We start from the raw sequence: 20,660 nt of genomic DNA, 5'->3' as shown, positions 1-20,660 counted from the left end.
AGTCAGGATTCAGAATCTCTAGTTAGTCACTGTCTGCAACAGACAATCTCAAAACAACCACTCACCACAATGTAAAATACTTCCGGTTATAACATTGTTTAGTTTCTTTCCTCCCAGAAGGAAGACATCAGTTGTCATTATTCCTATCTACATAAACCATGGAAACAATTTCTGTTTGGATTCAGGCATTTGAAATAAGAGCTCTCTTTTCTTCAAGAAGATGCAGCATCATAACGTGAGAGGTGACCTTCTTATGTAGCACAACAGCTATGTTCTCCTCCCTGTTTTTTGACTAAAATTTGCTGCCTTATTGTTGAGGAGGTTGTCGTTTCACTAGTGAGTTTGAAAGAGGTATGACCCAAGATGCCATTTCTATTTGTCTAAAAACTGTACTAGGTAATCCAACTATATTAAACAATGCATGCCCATTCCTTTCTCAGATTCAAAGGCCAGTACTAGAAATGAATAGTTAATTCAGAGAAAACACACACTCAGAAACTTTTTACAGGCTTCCCCTATACAGATAATGTTTTCTTTTCAAGTTATTTGTGTTACTCCAGTAACAGTTGAAGTGTCATACTTCATTGAATGACTGTGAGTAACCAAAGGGAGGAGATGAATTACTTTCTTGCATTTAATTGTATGAATTGCATAGTCTCAAAAGTTGAATGGTAATTCAGCAAATTTGGTATGAAGTTTTAAATGTATTTTCTCAAAAATATGAGCAGGGCTACCATAAAATCCCTGGAAACTTGAAAATTATTTTTTTTTTCACCCAGCACTAAGTATTACTATCATCTGGTCCTCTAGCAATAACGCTAATAAAAAAAAACCCAAACCTTACTATAGCATAAATCTCCTGAGTAACTGCTTTGAACTGAGTACATTTTCAATCATTTTTATAGCACTTGATAAAGTTATCTCCCTAACTTATTTAATCCATTGGTTTTCAATTGAAAGTATATGAGAATTTCTAAAGTGTATTAAATAAACTATAAATATTTAACCACAAGATTAATTCTAAAGTAGATCAATATAACTATTTCACTGACTCAGGAAGTTTCATTCAAATCAGGCTCTACTAGTGATATTTGATAGTCTAAAATCAAATAGTAATCATCATTATAACTCCTAAATGATAAATTGCAGAAATAAAATATATCTCAAAATCGTACAATCATATATTTACTCATAATACCAAAACATTCATTTAATTTCCCCATCTGTTCCAAAACAAGGACTTGGAAAAAACATTGGCTCCCCATTGTGCGTTTGCTCTGCCATAGCAGATAGTGTGAGGCCAGTGTTCTAGTTTGCAGAATCACACATAACCCTAATATAATTGTACGGTAAGCAAAGAATGAAGGTTTCTAACAAAACATAATGTAATCTTCTGCTAAATGGCAATGGGATACAGGCATAGATTTTAACATGGGAGCTCATAAACCATAACTAAAGTAGAACTTATATACAGCTGCATGCATCTCAGAAAAGAAAAAAAAACCAAAAAACCAAAACAAAAAACCAAAAAACCTTCCCTAGCAGAGGAAGAATACAACTTTCCTTGAAATGTCTAGGGTTTTTTGTGCACAAGACAGAGAAGTAAATAGGCCAGCAGATGTTCCTTTAATGGATGTAATGTAGGTGCTAAGAGCTTTGATTCTTTCTATTGGCATTATTAGAAAGGAGGTAACGGAGCAGTTTTTATTTTTTCAATAAAACATCAGTGATAGGAGGGTTTTTTTCAATGTCAGAACAAAGGAAGAGTCTTGCAGCTATCTGTCACCTTCACTCTTCCAGTTGAGTGTGGCATCTGATGTAGGAAAAGGGACTGCATTTTTATTTTTTAGTTACAAGGAAGAATATAGAGATCTGCTTTTTTCTGGCAGTGTTGTCTAGCAAGTACGCATCTCCAAATTGCCTTGCAGATTTTGCAGGTATCACGTTTCCTCTGACCACTCATCAACACCTCAGATACAGTTAGTTGTATAAATCAGCAGTCTTTCATATAATTGGATGATTATTTTACATTACTTATTCTATTTTGGCTGTCACTAGACCACCATATGGTTTAATCCTTTTGAAGCATGAAAACATTTGATCTCATTTACTTAAATTAGACCAATGAGAAGGGGTTTTTGAAGACTATGATTACCACTCGATCATCACTAAACCATTAGAATTTGTCTGACTTCTGACATTCTTGATGATTTCCTGGTGATATACTGAAAATATCAATGCAGATATAAAATCCAATAGAGAGAAGATTTACAATTGTTTGCAGAAAAAAAAAACCAACCTACTTGTTCAAACAACTAGAATGTTGCTGATAATTCTTACTGCTATATATTTTAGCAGATAATACTGGGGAAAAGTGTCCTCTAGCACCAAACAGCATTGATGTAGATTAGAGACCATGACAGTTAAAGCCTCTGTATTGGTCAGAGAAGCTGTTCAACTGCTTCATATGTCAGATATTTCAGTCTAGAATTTCTGATGAAGTGAGAATTTTTGGCAGCTATTTCAGGCATCCAGCTGTGGATGTTTTTTCCTTAGAATTACCTTAGAAAGCAGCACTCACAAAGTTTATTTATACTGCAAAGAAGTGATTTGTGGATTCATTTAAAGCAATACTTACTATATGCAGCCATGGAAATAAATACAAGAGGACCTTACCAAAGTCCTTTCCTGCTGTCATTTTATACATTCTTGATCAACTGAACTTTGTAAAAAGTATAATCTTCACTGTACCCGAAGACAACAGGCTTGGTTAACTGTTTAAATGGTGTTCCAGTTTCCAGTGATATCTAAACACAGTCTTGTGAGAACAGTTGAAACAGCTTAAGGATTGTTTCAAAAGCAAGACTATATAACAGAGAATTATGTTACACAATGCCAATTGGGTAATAGAAACCTGCAGATTAGTTTACTGGATTTATCCATTCTAAAAATTCTTCAGTAAGCAGCCAAGTCTGAGACAGATCCCACTAATTAAAATAACTGTATCTCACAGCCTCAGCCCAAAACAAGAGAGCAGAACACCTCTAAGAACCAATTCAAATGATAAAGTGTCTGTTCAGCCATAATGTTTTTCAGTTTCACAGTACAGCATGTTTGGTCTAATTTTTTTTTTCCCCCCAAAGTGCTGTCAATCCAGGTTAATTTTATACAAACTTTTTCCTATAACACAGTAAACTAATACAAGAAAAGACGTAATTAATCTCATTCTAGTTCATCAGAAAGCATGGCCCATCACCACACTGTTAAAGATTTGGAACTGTCCAGATTAGAGAAGAAACAAGTAGTGGAGGTAAAGACGTCTTTAAACACATCCCTTCTCCTGCAAACCAAAAAGGAATAATCTATTTTCATGCTTACCATTGCAGTAGAACGAGAAGTAATAGGAATAAATTCCATTTAGAGAGGCTTAAATCAGACTGCAGAAAAAGACTGCCAGCTGTGGGGCTAGTGAAGTACTGGAATAGGTAGATTTCCTGAGAGACTGTGGAGCTTTCTCTGAACATTTAAGAACAGAGTGGACAGACGTCTCATACGAATGCCATGGATGTGTCTGGTTCTGGCTTGCAGTAATGGTAGTAATGAACATGAGGGTAATAATAGCAATAAATGGCTTCCTGAACTTCATTCTACTACTATCTTCCATGACTGCATGGTTTCTTTGCATTTTTAGAACAAAATCTCTGTTATCACTTTCCATTCCCGATCTAGACCATACGGCATCCAAGATATTTTAGTATAAGGGAATAACATTAAGAATTTAGCAAGGTTCAACTCTTGGATTGTTTTACGTGCATTACCTGCTATAGAAAATGTATTCCTTATGCTTGTTTGTATGGGGGGTTACAAAAAACAATGATTGGTCATTTGCTATGTGTTTTTTTTAATCTCTGCTACATTTTGAACTACTTTTTCGCATACATAGTTCATGTAGCCAGGTGGCACTTTGATTTTTATTTGTTTTCCAATTAAGTCAGTGTTGACTCACTGAATGAATATAGCACTTAAAAGAACAAAATATTATATTCAAAAACGTATTCCTTTCATTTGTGGAAGACAACTAACGTATATGGTCTACAACTAAAGCAATATTCATCTGAAATAATGATATGAATAATAAGTGTAATTATGGTTAATATCACAAAGTGGTACGTATCCTGTTTTCATTACATGCCTTAATGAGTGTGTGTCCAAAAAGAATTCAGGTACTTTTGTAACAGGCTAAACAAAAAGAAGCTACCAGAGAAAGAAACTGAAAACAAAATACAGCAAAAGACAAAGGTTATGTACTTCAATTACAGTAGACCGCAGTGATTCTTTAGCAAGTGCTCTTACAGAGGCAGGCTGGCAGTCTTCAGATGACGTAGCCTATTGAGAAAAAATTAAACAATCTTCAGGTTTGTCCATCAACAACCAGAGTGACTTCTCTGGAACTTTGGCGAGTCATGTTGGTCTGGATTTGACATTTCTGGAAAGTTAAGTAGGTGAATAGTATTTGGATCTTGGAAATCCTCATTGGAGAGCAAAGAAAATGTTTATAAAAGAAACTTATCTCACATTTTGTTGGGTTTTTTTAACCACTGTTGGGAATAAAAATGCATGCTAGTGCTTCAGGAGAAGAAATGGCTAAGTACATTTTGAAAAGGAGGGATGGGCACTACGAGAGAGAAGTAAGGAAGATACATGTAGAGTGATTTAATCAGTCTGTGAATCATTATCCCAGCTGCAAAATTGGAGCAAGATTAGTATAATCTTCCCTTTTTTACATGTCTTTGTTCTTACACTTTTGAGGGTATTTTTTTAAAAAGAACTTGGTCATTACCTGTGGCGTTGAACAGGGTTTTTTTTCTGTTAGAGTACAAGTTCTTCAAAGCTTTTCTACCACTAGCTGTCTACTCTTGAACTAGTCTGCTGAGTGCTCAGGAAATACAAGACCAGTTCTAAACAGATTTGTCTGTCTTATTGTGACAGGAAAGATTTTTCTCCACTTCTTTGGAGCTCTAATTAAAAGTAGCATATGTCTGATTTTTAGACTACTCATTTGCAAAATGATTGGTTAAAAGTTGTTTTAGAAAAACAATGGTAAGCTACAAAATGTGCAAAACTGGAAGTGAACAGGCGAAGATGTTGCAAAAGCTTGTCAGTCAAATTCATTTTCTACATCTCTGACAGCCTAATTTGCCTGCTGATTGCTTATAGTATTTCATGAAGTGTATTTTATCGGAAAAAATTATTTAAGTTATGGAAATAACACTTTTCTAGAGTAGGGGGAAAACAACAAACCCTCTCCATCTAGACTAACTATATTCAGAGTAGCAAATTTGTTAGTGGATGTGAGAGTTTTTACTGAAGACTGCAAGAAAAGAATGCTGTTAGGATGAATGTATTTCATTTTGACAGAGTGTAAAATTAGTCTCCATGCGTTCTTTACCACCTTCTTCATTCATTTGCATTTCTTTCTTTACTGAAAGTAACACAGTATCAGTTGTTGTTATTTTAACACTGGGTGCAGATCTCTTAGATGAGGTGTACAATCAGGTCATGCCAGTCACCTAATATTAAATTGACATGGGACTACTACAGTAAAGATAGTTTATTATTACATTTTTTATTACTCTAGACATTAGAGTAAGCAGGAATGCTGTGAGGATTATTTCATGTCTGTGCGGCATTCTGTAAATGCAGAAGTAATGTAGTGTCACCAGATAGTTTTAATAATTTATCAATCTCTTCTATCTAGCTTCTCTGAATATACTGCAGCTTTTCCAGCTTTCAAAAGCATCAGCACCTTCATTCTCTGTGTGCTAAAGAACAATTCCCTTTGACCTTCCTGTATCACACCTTAGCGAACACTTTTACTGAGCATATAAAGTGGAGTGGCTAGAACAACAACACTGAAAATAGCATATGTTGTCTTTACCTTGAATTCCCTGGGCTGATTTTCCTGGATAGAGTAAGCAGAAGTAGGAATCCCACCCCATGCCTTTTGCAAACCCACAGAGCTTCTGCAGAGATGTTACCAGTGACTAAAGCAAAACAGAAATGTGCATCTCATTATACAGTGCTGTTTCTGAGAGGCTGGGCAGGTAAGTAGAACCATGTGGAGACAGCTCTGTAATTCCAATAGTCAATGTCCCTGCAGTCTCACGGCCACAGGGCAGGCCAGCAGAAATATGTGTTCATCCACCCTTCTGTTCTTGCATCACGAATCTAAGTTAGTTTTGGGGTCTTGCACAGGAATGTTAAACATGTAGCAGAGCTAAAGTTTTAGACATAAAGATGAACATGTCAGTAAAACCATTGGTTGTGATAGGTCTCACCACGTTTCACTAACCTAAGATTAAAGGAGAAAAAAATGTAGGAGACAAAAATGAGGATATTATGGAAGACTGCAGTCGTCCTGACCATCTGAATAAATATTCCTTAATCAGCTAAGTGTACATCAGATGGAGATTGGTGATGTCTCAGGAGAATAAAAATATGGTGTTTGTACTGAAGTACCATTTAATGACTTTTTATATGCAGCATCTCCCTGAGAAGCAAAGCAGGAACAAGATTTCTACTAATAGTACAGATATGGTGATGAGGGTGACATAAATGCCTCTGCACTGATGGATGTCCCTATGCCACTGCAGAAATCCTCTGTTTAATATTTCTATTGGATGCATAGCTAAATGCAGTTCAGGACTCTAGCTATGTTAAGCAATAATTCTGGCTATATTTTAGGAAAATTAAATGGTTTCTGGGTTTAGCCTAGTTTCTTAAGGCAAAGATGTTTATTTGATCTGTTGATGTCTTCCTGTATTTTATATGTCCTTGCCAGTAGCTTTTGAATTTTGTGGTTAGAAAAATTTCACAGATTGCCTAATACTATGTCCATCATGTTCTCTGAAAATAGGTGGCCAGACAGAGATGAGATCCTAACAGTGTCCTCAGTATGAGCTCACCCCGTAATAGACACCAGGGAGTCCATATGAAGGAGTAATTTATGAAAATCCCAATTATGGGAGAAGATTCAATAGGTGATTGCAGTTTGTTAGATGTCAGTCATAAGACAAAAGGAAACTAGGCTTCATTAGTTCTGCTAATCACAGAACAATGTGGGTTTTAATTACCAGAGATATCTGCAATGTTAAAATTTGGAATACAGACACAAGCATTTGTGTGATACTGAATGTTGTCACAGTGAGGCAGAGTAAAAGCTGTGCATGCCATTTTTAGTGACTGATTGGCCTTGACAGTAATAATACCATTTAAAGCACTTTATACTTCCAAAGCCCATTACCACCACTAATTAATTCTTAGAACACCCCTGAGGGGTGCCAGTTGGGAGATAAGTTATAGTATTACTGTTTTAATGCTGGAAATGCTGAGACAGATCGCTGAGCAGTGATAGTGCTTAGAATAGATTTCAAGAACTCTTAATCTAATCAAAGACCTTACTGAAGATGAACATTTGCTGCTACGCTTTAAAGCTATATTTAAAGATAACTAAAAATTTGTAATATTTAAAATATTTTTGTAGTATTACTGAATGGATATTAAAAAAACCCCAGTTAGTACAGATGCATGAGTATGACATGGCTCATAATGGTGCCAGGTCTGTACTAGCCATTAAATGTCATGAGAAAGTTTTTCACTACCACAGACTTCTGCAGTCAATCTTAGGATATTCCAACGAACTCATCAAAAGCCAACGCTGACCAACAGTAAACAGTCCTCATTGTGGCTTATAGGAATAAGCAGCACTAGAGTCTCTTTTCCATTTCTGTGCAGATATATGCAGGATGGAACTGGGAGTAAAAAATTTTATCCACTGGGAACTCTGCAGGTTGCAAGTGAAGCCACCTCACTCTCTCATACATCCGGTAGCTTCTCAAATCCACCCATGAGGGGTTAGTAAGCCACTTAAATCTGCAAGGAATTTTTTAGTATATGGCAGTCTGTCTATACTCCTCCTTACCAGGGAATGGAGGTCTTGGAGAAAAGTAATATAACTTTTAAAGAAAGCAGCTACTTATTTCCCTAGGTTTTTCTGATTGCCTGTCTTGTCTTGCTGTGATATTTGTGCATACTTGTTGGGGTTTTTTTCAAAAACTTCCTGCCATGTACTGGAAATATTCTTTAAGATTTTCTCACTTATTGTATTATAACATTCTAGGCTGCTACTTTTGTGGTCTACTGTATGTGCTACATAGCATTTCTAAATGAATAAGCCTGATCTAACTGTATCTTTCCTAAGATATTTATTAAATAATAACATCAAGAAGTACACATTGTAAATTAGTTAATACTTTTGAAGAGTTCATGACGTTCCTAAATGCAATTCATATATATATATATTTCAGTCAAGTTAATCTCTTTACTTTCTCTTATATTGTAATTGTAATTTTGTCCCTGGCAAATTCCGCTGAACGTTGCACGCTATTTGTATTCTGTCACTTTATGCAGTTAAGCAACTGTACGGAAATCGAGGACAATGAATTGAATAGCAGTACAAATGTATGTAGCTTATGTATCATTCATATTTTGTATTTTATTATTATTGTTATAGTGAATGCCATAACTCTACAGATAGAATAAAAGTGAGAGTATGGGATGAAGACGATGACATCAAATCTAGAGTGAAACAACATTTCAAAAAGGAATCAGATGACTTCCTCGGGCAAACAATCATTGAAGTAAGAACACTGAGCGGAGAAATGGATGTATGGTATAATTTAGGTATGACACTTACTGATTTTTTTAAAAATAACTTTAGGTAGAATCTCGGCATTTAAAATCTTAAATATTACACTTTGAAAATGAAAGATACTTTCTTTGTTTTGATCTGCAGTTATGACAATTACAGAATGCAGACTAATCACAACAATATCAAAGAAAAATACTGTAGGGCATTTGTCTCCTAATCAACAGTCCTTCTTTCCCTGTCTAGTGTTTCATTTCCTAGTGAAATATGTATAGATGTGTCAGGGAACTATTTGATTTCTCATTGACAGAGAAAAGAAAGCCTTGCTTTATTTCCTATTTATAATGAGATTTTTTTTAAAAAGGTAAGATAATTGGGTCATTATGAATTCTGAATTTTATTCCTTCAAAAATTTCAGTGACTTAAACTGATGTAAATACTAATATAAATTAATGGATTTTTAAAACACATCTTGTTGAACTGATTTGACTGGAAGCAGTTTAATAATAACATAGAAAATCTATGTGCTCTGCAAAAGGAAGAATCTAGAATGAAAACCTTTCAATAATCATCTAAAAAGAAATATTGGTAAATGGCTTGTGATAATTCTAATATTCTAAAAAGAATGGTGTATTTTATTGTGATACACATTGACACAAATGCAGTATGTCACATCATACAGAGGAAAGAGGAGTGAAATACTCAAAACAATTGGATTTGTGGAATATCAATTCTTATTAATTGTATTGTTCATCACCACTCCCATCACAGCACTTTGTGAAAGAATAATGAAAATTATGATACCTATTGACTCAGTTATACTGCTAGAGTTAATTGGAAAAGTGAAAATTGGAGTCAAAGATGATCAGTAACCTTCACAATCAGTGACAGCAAATAAACAGACTAGGACAGATAGTGTGAAAAGTTCTTCATATCATTTTTTCTGTAAGATTCAGCTTAGCTCTGTAATTGAGTTTTGCTAAGAACATTTTGAGTTTCTCTCAGACACAGTAGTTCAGGTTGATGCTAAAGTCTTCATAATTAAAGTATCAATGATGAAAATAATAATCATTAGTACAGATAAATATTATAGATAGACACCAGATCAAAAATGGAAAAAATTTCAGTTGAAAAGGGAAAAGTGTTAAATAAAGCACTGTGCAGCCTGGTTTGAATATGGCAGATAAAATAAGAAAGATTCTTTACTTCATAGTTTGATATTCTGCTTCATGGCCCGAACCATATATGAGGTATTAAAAAAATTCTCTTGTTCACAACAGCAGGACTTTCTGGCTTTAAAAAACATTCTTATTAAGCTAGAATGATTTACGAAAGCTTTACGCATGACATATATGTATTCTTGGTAGTTACTAATATATTATTTTTCTGCTCTTCAGAAAAACGAACAGATAAATCAGCTGTCTCTGGTGCCATTAGATTGAAAATCAATGTTGAAATAAAAGGAGAGGAGAAAGTTGCTCCCTACCATGTGCAGTACACCTGTCTACATGAGGTATGTTGGAGAAATTAAAGAAAGCATACTATACAGAAATTACTATTCAGTTGTTGCATGGATAAGGAAAAAAAGCCACATAACTGCTGCTACAGCTCAGGACAAGTTTATTTTAGATTCCCACTTTGTATTGCTGATGGCATATCAGGTTCAGAGTCAAAGGTGGGACAATGTAACACCAGCAGATCATTCCTGCCAGTAGGAGTTAGAAAAAAGAAGAGGTGGAGTCAGCTAAATTCTCCTCCTCCCGTATTTTCTTTTAGCATTTTGATACTCCACACATGCTTACTAATATCATGAAGATACAGCCATTTCTGTATATTACAGAAATACAGCTATTAATTGTAAAAAGACTTCTTTCCTGCTACATTAATTCATATTTTGGAGAGAGCGAGAAAAAGCAGGAGAAGCACAGACAATACAAAATTTGATTCTCCTATCATCTACATTGCTTTTGTCAACGTTTAAAAAAAAAAAAAATCACTGATAAACCAGTGTGTCTTTCAAAAGATTTTCTTTGTATTTGATTCCTCTTCCCTCAAACAGTGATCCCCACTGAAGTTCTATTCTAAAAATGCAAGTACTTTCTGAAAGCTGATAGATAATATATGGCTGAAAGTTCAGCACTAGTATGTATCCACAAAATCCGATTGTTGACCACTTGTAAAATTGAATGCTCAGGGCATTTGAGCTTATAGATTTTTTTGACCTGATATTGTAAATGTTTTGACCTGTGCAGTAAATGGAAAAATTATATTGCTTTAAGATAGTCCACAAGACAGTTATGGGCTAATAAGCAAAACATTATTTGAAAGTTTTGGTGGGGGTTTTTTTGGTCACTGACAATAGGAAATCAAATCACCTGCTGGGTTTGTGGATACATATGCAGCTAGGAAATCTGAGCAGCATTCTATGAAATTAACATCAAATTAAATACTTCATGTTGTCCTAAGGTTCCTAAACCTAAACTTTATTGCATGCCTTTCTCTACTTGAGGGGTTTCTGCAATATTTCTGATAAGTCTCCTGTAACTTACAGGTTTTAAATAATGAGTTTGAAATGTATTGGTCACAGATCCAATTAAAGTTGAAGCACTACTTTGTGAGCATTACAACTTCACAATTTCATTCATTAGCAAAGGCATATGGTAAAGAAGAAAAAGTCTCTGCATGATTTTGTTAACTGTGCAGTTAACTGATGTGACCTTATGTCAAGGAGACAGATCAATGCACTGAATCACAAGCCTACACTACCAGAGTTCCATTAGAAAAAAAAAAAGTGTTTAGTCTTGGGGTTTTTTTGTTTATCAAATGATGACTAGTTAGTGCCAGTCTTCAGAAAAATAAAATAAATATAAAAAAAGCAAACCAAAACAAAAAAACCTAACAATGAACATATTGATGACTATTACATAGGATATACTTTCAGAATGCCACTTAAAAGCCAAAAATTCCTATTTGAAACATTTCTTACATTTAGAATCTATTCCATTACTTGACGGAAGTTAAATCTAATGGTGTTGTAAAAATTCCTGAAGTGAGAGGTGATGAAGCCTGGAAGGTGTACTTTGATGATGCTGCACAAGAAATTGTAGATGAATTTGCAATGCGCTATGGAATTGAATATATTTATCAAGCTATGACGTAAGTATTATTATGCCTGGTTTTCTACTCTACAGTCAAGAATGTGTCTGAGGGAAGTGATGAGTTCCAAGCCTTTGTGCTTTCATTCTCCATTTCACACTCATTCCTGATTTAAAATTCTTAGCATTTTTGTCCATCTGATTTTCATTGAACTGCTTCTCATCTGCAATGGAATTACGATATATTACAAGCATTTTATAAACCGTTACTAGTACTGCTGTTAATGCATTTCTTAATCCTTATGATACTGATATGTGGCAAGGATCAGAAAGACTTCCACTGTTCCAGATGGGATAGGGGTGGTAGAACAGGTTTCACAAGCTCTCCTTTCCAAGAGTACAGAAATCAACATAGAACACCAGCAATGGCTATAGTAAACTTTCACAGTGCATGTAAATAATCCATGCAAAGCATTTTTAATGATATTAGAACCTGTTGCAACATTTTCCATACTAAAGTATCTGTCTGATCAGAACACAGCACCACTGAGCTTAGAGGCCTGGGGGGGATACAGGAGCTCCGTCATATATTCTTACTTTGTCTAGTGAAAAGGACTATATTCTGCTTCTACTGCAGCCATAGGAAACCAGAGGACTCCAAACGAGTCCTCTAAAGAAGAAATATAGAAAAATTTTCCTGTAGAAAACTGATATTATGGAATTTTTAATCAGAACATGTATCTCATTTCCTCCATCTCTTTACAGTATATCCTAAAAAAATTATCTTGTAATAAGTATGAAGGCATATAAACATATGAAGTTTTCTTTTTATTGCAGGATGTAATGACACCATCTGCTATAGCAATGAACATGTCTGTCACTTTATGTAGCTCATTGTGACTTATTGTAATGTATATCTAATAGAAAGGTAGAGGATTTATTTGTAGTATGTATGTTTTTAATGCTCTTCCTCCAAGGACATTAAACAACATTGCACACAAGAATTAAGCAAGCTTGACAGTTCCCCTGTGGTATTGTATATCTATACTACATATGGAGGAACTCATGCGTTGAGTTTCATGAATATTTGGGTTTTCACATTTAGATTCTCTCTAGCCGTGTATGTCTTTACAACTTGATTGTTACGTTACTTATAAAAATACAATACTAGGCTAGTTAATAACTTGATTTAAAATGGTATGCCATTTTTTGCCAAAATTTTAATCTCTAAAATGGTAGAGTTGTTCCTGCTGTATGTATCAAAATGAATTCAAGGTTTTATGAGATGAATTCTCAAGAGCTATTAATGCCAAGGGAGGGCTGTTATTACTGTCTTCCTTAGGAAAAAAAAAGCAGGACTGATTTAGCATTAGTGTTTCCTCTTAACTGTAGCCCCAGTAGTTGGTTATCACAATACAACATGACTGTGTTTTTGATGAGCAACCTCAACTGAAAAATTATTTTGAAGTTTTTTTGCCTTCATCTCTTGATGAATGCCAGTACTCTGAAATTTTCCAGAGAAAGTTTGAAACTGATTTTAGAAATTCAAATGTAGCAAAAGTCAGTATTGCAAAAATAGCAATATAATTGACATGTGAGTATTTAAAAAGCTTTTTTCATTAACAGTTTTAGAAATGGACGAGATATACTTTTATATAAAGAAGATGCTTTATTTTATATCAGTAAATAACATAACATATAGATATTCATGAAAAGCAAGTAAATTTAGTCTGAACATTTACCAAGGAGCTGGCCAAGTACTGCAACACATTTTTCAGGAATCCTTACTCAAAAATTCTATACCAAGCCATTTTAAGTTAAATGACCTACTCTGGCTTGTCCTCTTTTTGTTATTGCTTCCTTCTATACCTTTTCCACCAAATTTCCTTGCTGTTGATGACTGCAAACCAGGCATTTGAAGGCAGGTGTAATAAGAGAGTGAATTAGATATTGGTAATCACAGATAATTTACACATTTACATTTAAAACCTCATTGCCCCCATACCCATGCCCATTTACATTTTAAAATGTTGCATGTTAATAATGAGCAATCCCCATTTGAGGGGTAGGCCACATCCTATTTAAGTTAAGAATAAAATCAATAATGAATGCAATCTCAAATAATACTTGGAGAAGAATATACATTCACATACATTGTTTTGCTGATTCATCAGCAGACATGCCTTTCAGTAAGAACATTCAGACTTTGGGCAGAAGAGTAGTGAAGACACTAGATCTGTCATGGAGAATTTTCTTTTGGACTGTTACATGTTGTTTTTATTTGTGTTTGAGATCACCTTTTTCTCCTGCAACAACTTTGATGGCTGGGAGAAAATGTAGAGCTTCTTGTTTAGGAAGATAGAATGATCAGGTTCCATTTGATAATAGTGTGCTCCTACTGATAGAAAAGTAATTTTCTACTAAGCAACAGAAAGAGAATTTGAATATAATCACTTGGCCCAAAGGAATATTGTGTAAGCATATTTTGCTCGAGAATCTAGTTGCAGAATATTTCTATTGCATGTCTCACGATAACATTGTAAATGAAAATGTTTGCATTCATAAATGCAAAACTGATTATGCTTTCATAGCCCATGATCCAGACCCCAGAGAGCATCCACATGCTTTTTATGCACTGTATCAGACTCAAGTGAGTTTTAGGGTGTTGCTAATGAGGTGTTCTCTTTGTCTGAATGTGATTTTTAAAATTCACATTCCTTTGCAGTTCTAAAATTACCTATTAGATAAAGTTTCAGTGCCACTTAATGATAGGAAGTCTTGACCCCTTTTAGGCATAGGTAGACAGCATGTGCTGGAGTAGGAACATATGCCATTCTGCATTTCTGAACACAACATAAATCTAATTTAAGCCTTCCTAAAGTACTACTTCCTAGAAAAATTTGGCATCCTGTTCTGCTACAGTAATAAACAACTCCACTAGTCTATCTTTTCAGGTTCGTGCTGGTGGCTTTGTCATCTATGATCCTCTTAATAGACCCTGATGATTTGTTTCTTGCTCTCAAATTAATATTTATATTTACTCCTTTAAAGCACAGAAATAATATTTCAAAAGCATAGCGTTGATTTTCCAAATACACTGAGTATACTCGTCAACCACAATTGTGGCAACTCGGCAAAGATAAAGAATTTAGATCAGTTGATTGTTTCAGTGCCTGACTGCTCCATGGAAGATCAGTCCAATAGGTGATCAACTAAAAAAACATAAAGCTCAAGCTCTTTTCCTCTCTCAACCAGCATCAGCAAAAAAATTCTGCATTTTCTGTGATTTAAAACATGTCACATGAGAGTCAGTGTTTGATTCTAGATCAGGAGACTACCTGTGTACCACCAAAAATTTATTGAAATGTGGGTATCAACCCAAAAGATATCACATAGATGGTTACTCATTTGCCTTAGTCATTGTCCCTAGCGAGACCTTTGCTATTAAACTTACGAAGACAAAGAATTCAAGTGTGATTGCACCTGTTGTTGGAGACAGACATCCCCATTTTTAGACAGTTCTTCCCTACATGCGCACTTAGAAGGGGTGTCTTACTCTCAAGATGCGGATTCCAACTGCCCAGTTCCTAAGCAAGGAAATCTGCTTTCAAGTTACCAGATGGGGAATAGAAAATCAATTATTGACACAAAACCAAAATACAACAAAAAGCCTGCTTGTGTTGCAGTAATGGCAGCTCTTTGTAAAGTCTTGACTGTAGAGATTCCATAATCCACTCTTCTTTCTTATGATTACATTCCTCTACTCCTCACAGAGTCTGTATTGGGAAAAAGAAACGAAAGGCAATTACAGCCATTCTTATATGGGTCAGAAGATTTTTATTTTTTTTATGATGGATAGCAGCCGAATAGATACTGTCCACTACACAAATGATATGTGTATACTTCCAGAAGTCAAAGCATGTATGTATGAGAGAATAGGAAATAAAATAGATATGACAGAAAACAGGTTAACAAAAGCAGAAGAACAGGTCAGCAATCCAGCTGGCCTTTATTCTGATGACTGCAGTGATGGATGGTGATTTATGCTGTAAATTCAATGTCTTGAAGGAATCGTACTGGAAGTTTATTTACCTACATATATTAAGCCACCTCTCTACGACCGAGAAAAAATAATTTTCTTCCTCTGATTCATCTTTCAACATAATTTATTTTTCTTTAGAAGGCAAAAAGCAGAGCACGTATTGAAACAGTGTTTGACTAGACACTGAAATTATACATAACATCAGCATCCTGGATTTACTGTGTAGTGGAGTCAAGTGCTTTAAAAGCTCTATTAAGATCTTTGCTTTTTACTGGCAAGTGTCACCACAGGTAGAACCTAATGCTTCTAAATCAGCGACACAGTTCTTGTTCCAGCAGGTTAATGCACATTAACTATGCCATCGTCTTCTCCTGCTAGTCTTCAATTAATGTGGCTGCATTGCAAAAAGCACACATATCACCCATTAAAGTAATTTTCGTTGATAGCATTTGCTTACTGAGTACAGCACGTAAATTAGCTTTCCTTCTTCGTCGATTCATGCTAGCAGAAAGATTGGAAGAGTCACAGGCACTGCATGTTGGTCAGGAAAGTGCATAGTAACAAAGCTGAAGCAAGCACACCTAGTTTTAAGCATGTGACTCTAGCTTAAACAATGCAATATTAGTCTAAAATATGTGAGAGTTAGCAACGTTTGCTGTGACATCATGTGCCTATAGGAAATTGTTAATAACTCATGCTATTGGCTGCTGTTTTCAGACACCTACAAAAACAAGGAAGGAAGTTTCCTCTGATTTATTTATTTTAGCAAGCAGAAGGAAGCCAGGTGGCTTGCAGATTTCTTACCTGAGTTATCAGCACTCTGAGTCATGACCCTTATTGCATGTGATAAACTTAATAGGTTCTGTGAACTTTACAGATTTTAATTAAATGGAGAGAAGCAAAAATTCATATAAGCTGTCACTTGACATAGATGCTTTATCATTGATTTCACTAATCAAATAACAAGTAGAATGCTGTAGTAATATAATAACAGCATAAATAAATTTCATCAATAGGTTTAAATTTTCTTCACAACAAATTAGTAAAATTTGGATCTACTTTCAAGGTAAGAGCTCAGTCCAGGCCTTGGGTAGCTCAGTGTGAAATCATTAGAAGAACCTGCAGAAGACACCTAGTGGCTTTTCACTTATGATGCAAATAATCTTGAATGACGTGGTTGGAAGATTATTTGGGCAGTGACAGAACTTAAGCCAAGTTAAAGATTAACAGAGTAAGAAGCAAATGTGAGTCTGATGTGTTCAATTTGAAAATATCAGTGTGCCACAAGTGGCAATTATATCAAACGTGTCTGGATTTTCCTTGTGTATCTGCGCAATTGTCCATGAAGTAGCTTGAAAGTTACATCACTGGAGCTGAAAAGAAATTGTGGTGAGAGCAGAATCTTTGCTGTCTTTAATAACTGTCAGTTTCTTTGAATTGTAGGCACTTTTCCTGTCTATCTTCTAAATATATGTGCCCTGGTGTTCCAGCAGTTATGAGTACGTTGTTGGCCAATATAAATGCTTTCTATGCTCATACTACAGCAGCAACTAATGTATCTGCCTCAGATCGGTTCGCAGCTACTAACTTTGGGGTAAGTAGACTTTCTTTTTTAATAGAATACTAGTCCTCATCTTTTTTTCCTCGTATATGATACCACATTAACTTCTAAATTCAAACATTTTTAAAAAGTTTGTCATTTTAAAGAATAAGAGATGCTGTTAGCTTTTGAAAATTTTACCCTGAGTCTTTACAATCAATCACTGTAAAAGCTAGCGAAGATACTAGTCAGTTCCTTATATAGCGATATGTAAGGAATATAGGGTAGAAAGCACTGGCGCACATACATAGTACTAAAATCTTCAGCAATCCATACTTACTGCAGTGGGACTTGCAAACTACTGACTGCACTAGACTAAGTATCGGTTCCAATTGCTTTCTTGGGCTACGTGTCATCAGTGAACTCATTAACCTAATGGATGCAGCCATAAATACTAGTCTTCTCACAAGAGCCTGTAATGATGGACTTCTCGTTTTTGCTGAAATAATGGTGCGTTGTCCGAGTCCTTGATTTAGGTATTAGAAACTTTAGGAGAAGTATCAGTGTCTCAGGATGTGGTAGTGCTTTTTTTTTTTTTTTTTTTGTCGTTGTGGCTGACTGTCCTTCTGTGGATACGTATCTCACAGTGTGGACTTCCCAGTCCTTCAATATGATAAAAAAATAAAAATACGTTCACTTTGTATTCTAATTTGTTCGCTTACCCTCACTGGGGAGATGGGAGCAGGAAGGGAGAGCTATAATTCAGAAGTTTCTTTCATATTTCTACTATTACACGTGATATAGTCAGAGATAAACACAATTTTATGCTGAAAAATGCATTCATTCCTCCTTTTTTTTTGTATATCTGTTATTTGTATGGCTGATATCAAAGCTATTTTTCATTTAACAGTAGCTGTGCAAATATGATGATTTTTTCTAAAATACCATTTATTGACATGAAATAAAATATTAAATATAATTAAAATTTATTAAATACAAATTTATAGCTACTTAAAGTAGCATTAGAGGTACTAATGCTCTTCTCCAGTATTAAGGATAATAGAAACATTATGAATTTCAGGATTTTCAACACAACATTATGAAATTATACGTTTGGACCAGTAAACCAAGAAAGACTTAATCCTGGTTTTGCTTTTGTCTTCCCATCAGAAGTAAGAAGCACAATTATCAGACTATGCTCAGTAAAGTAATTCAATCCATACCTGGAAAAAAGTGTAAATGTTTAGTTTTGTAAAGAAAACTTGCTCTGGATGCTAAAACAAATTTTGATTTGCAGCAAACAGTGTATTAAGTACAGCATTCCTGTGTAATTTTTCTCATACAGGGTTGAAACTAAATACTAGTTTGCATTTTATGCACAAGTGCCTTTGAGATAGAACTTATATCTGTAAAACTCATTTTGTGTAGTAATAATACCACAGACTGATTTTTCTTATTATTGCTGAATCCCGAATGTTTTTGAGATCTGATGGTATGGCTTACAGCCATAAATAGTCAACAGTTAGTTCTAAATACTCCTGAAGTATTGCTAACATTAACATATTTTCAAATTTAAGGGATGTCATGAGTCTGTCTTAAAAAAAAAAAAAAATCCATTAAGTCATCATTTTTCAGGTCCATTCAGTAACTTTTTCTGGAGAAATACTGACTCTAAATATCAATTCATTTTTCTTTTAAATGTTAAGTCTAGTGGAGCTCCTGACATATAAATGTACCCAGGGCTGACTTTAGTTTGGAGACAGCATGTTCCTGAACTGGAACTTTTATCTTCTGCTGCTAGAGTTTTGTTTTGAAAGAGGAATATTAACGTTTCCCCATTACTATAAAGTTAAAAAGTTTTATAGATGAAAAGCATTATCAGAATATTTATGATTTAATTATTGTATTACCATGATAGCACAATCTTTCTCTGTTTTTATTCAGGTTTTCTTTTATAAGCATTCAATTTATGGAATGACTACATCTTTGTTGAAACAAGGCTACTCTTTCAATGTTCAAGGTCTATTAGACTTTTGAGTTTGATCCAGCTTTTGAAATTTAGAATGTTTTTCCTGGATTTTCTATTTTTTTTGTTCTATTGTTTGAATGATCAGAACTACTTTTATCCTCAGATTGGACGGAGATTAAGTCCTCTCTGATGTTAATGCCAGTTTACCTTTGACGCAAATTCCAATCCAATTCATAGTTGAACAGACGGATGGAAAGACAGTAGTAAGCATCACTAATAGAGATTTGGAGCTCTCTTTTCAAACAATTGACTTATAGGTAAAATATTAGATTATTTTTTTCTCTTGGGTCAAAAGGCATTTGTTAGTGGATAGCTGCACATCATTCATCAAAAAGAACATCTCAAATTCAAATCCTCAGGCTACAGCTGGGGAGGATTTGGCTGACTGAATATTTCAGTACAGATTTATAACATGACAAAAAAGTTCCCTTTTGATTGATCCCTTAAGGGAACTGTGTCAAATTAGTGGCCTTCGGTATAGGGTAGTGCTCCACCGATGACAGTCAGTGCACAGAGAACTCTATTTTCATATTAGTGCCAATCATACTTCAGGGATGGCGTGGCTACAGTCATGCATTCTGAGAGCGATCAGATCTTGCTACTTCCACAAGCCTGCTGCTCTCACGTTGGCTGGCAAGGATTTCTGCACAATTTTGTGCAGTGGACTACGGAATATGTTCTAACGTGAAGACTGGTAATTAGAAGCTCTCACTAGTATTACTTGAGAATGGCACAACTCAGCTGGGTATGTCACAGCAAAATGTTTTCACTGCACCTTCATCTATCAAGATAACTTAATCTCCACATTTGAAAGGGAAAACTATATCTGCATAGTATTACTTAGCTTACAGAAGCCACTGTTTCTGAAGTATAATTTTCAATCATACTTTTACACCAAATCCTGCTGTAAGTGAGCATTGTTTCTTACACATTAAAGGGAAAGGGGGAAGAGCTTTCTTCAAGAGTGTAAGCAATCACAAGGCAAATATAAAAAAATTTAACAAGCTTAACTGTTTTAATAAGGTTATCTGTTTTAATAAGCCTTGCTAACATAACTTAAAACTTTGGAATTTATACTGAATCAATGCTGTTACTGCATTTTTGGTCAGCGACATCAGGCAATACTTTTCAATTTCTAGATATTTTGAATTATTTAGCAATGCATCAGTCATTAAGGAAGGAAATGCTGCATAGGAAATATGTCACCTCGCTAGTGTATTGCACAGCTGCACAGTATTGAATGCATA

General features: G+C 34.9%; 1 protein-coding gene across 4 annotated transcripts in view; it reads left to right on the top strand.

Annotated features, from left to right (window-relative positions):
- The window catches only part of UNC13C (unc-13 homolog C), a 217,713-nt gene that overhangs the window by 110,918 nt on the left and 86,135 nt on the right, over nucleotides 1-20,660 (top strand). For all 4 annotated transcript variants that reach the window (XM_054836497.1, XM_054836499.1, XM_054836500.1 and 1 more), the window contains 4 exons: nucleotides 8,573-8,742; nucleotides 10,105-10,220; nucleotides 11,700-11,863; nucleotides 17,288-17,438. In XM_054836497.1, coding sequence (XP_054692472.1) covers nucleotides 8,573-8,742; nucleotides 10,105-10,220; nucleotides 11,700-11,863; nucleotides 17,288-17,438 — 601 coding nt within the window. The remainder of the gene's footprint in view (nucleotides 1-8,572; nucleotides 8,743-10,104; nucleotides 10,221-11,699; nucleotides 11,864-17,287; nucleotides 17,439-20,660) is intronic.

Source organism: Grus americana, chromosome 10, assembly GCF_028858705.1.
Source record: "Grus americana isolate bGruAme1 chromosome 10, bGruAme1.mat, whole genome shotgun sequence".
In the NCBI taxonomy this organism is placed as follows: Eukaryota; Metazoa; Chordata; class Aves; order Gruiformes; family Gruidae; genus Grus; species Grus americana.
Note: the sequence above shows the minus strand (reverse complement) of the source record. Positions and strands in the feature narration are given on the sequence as shown.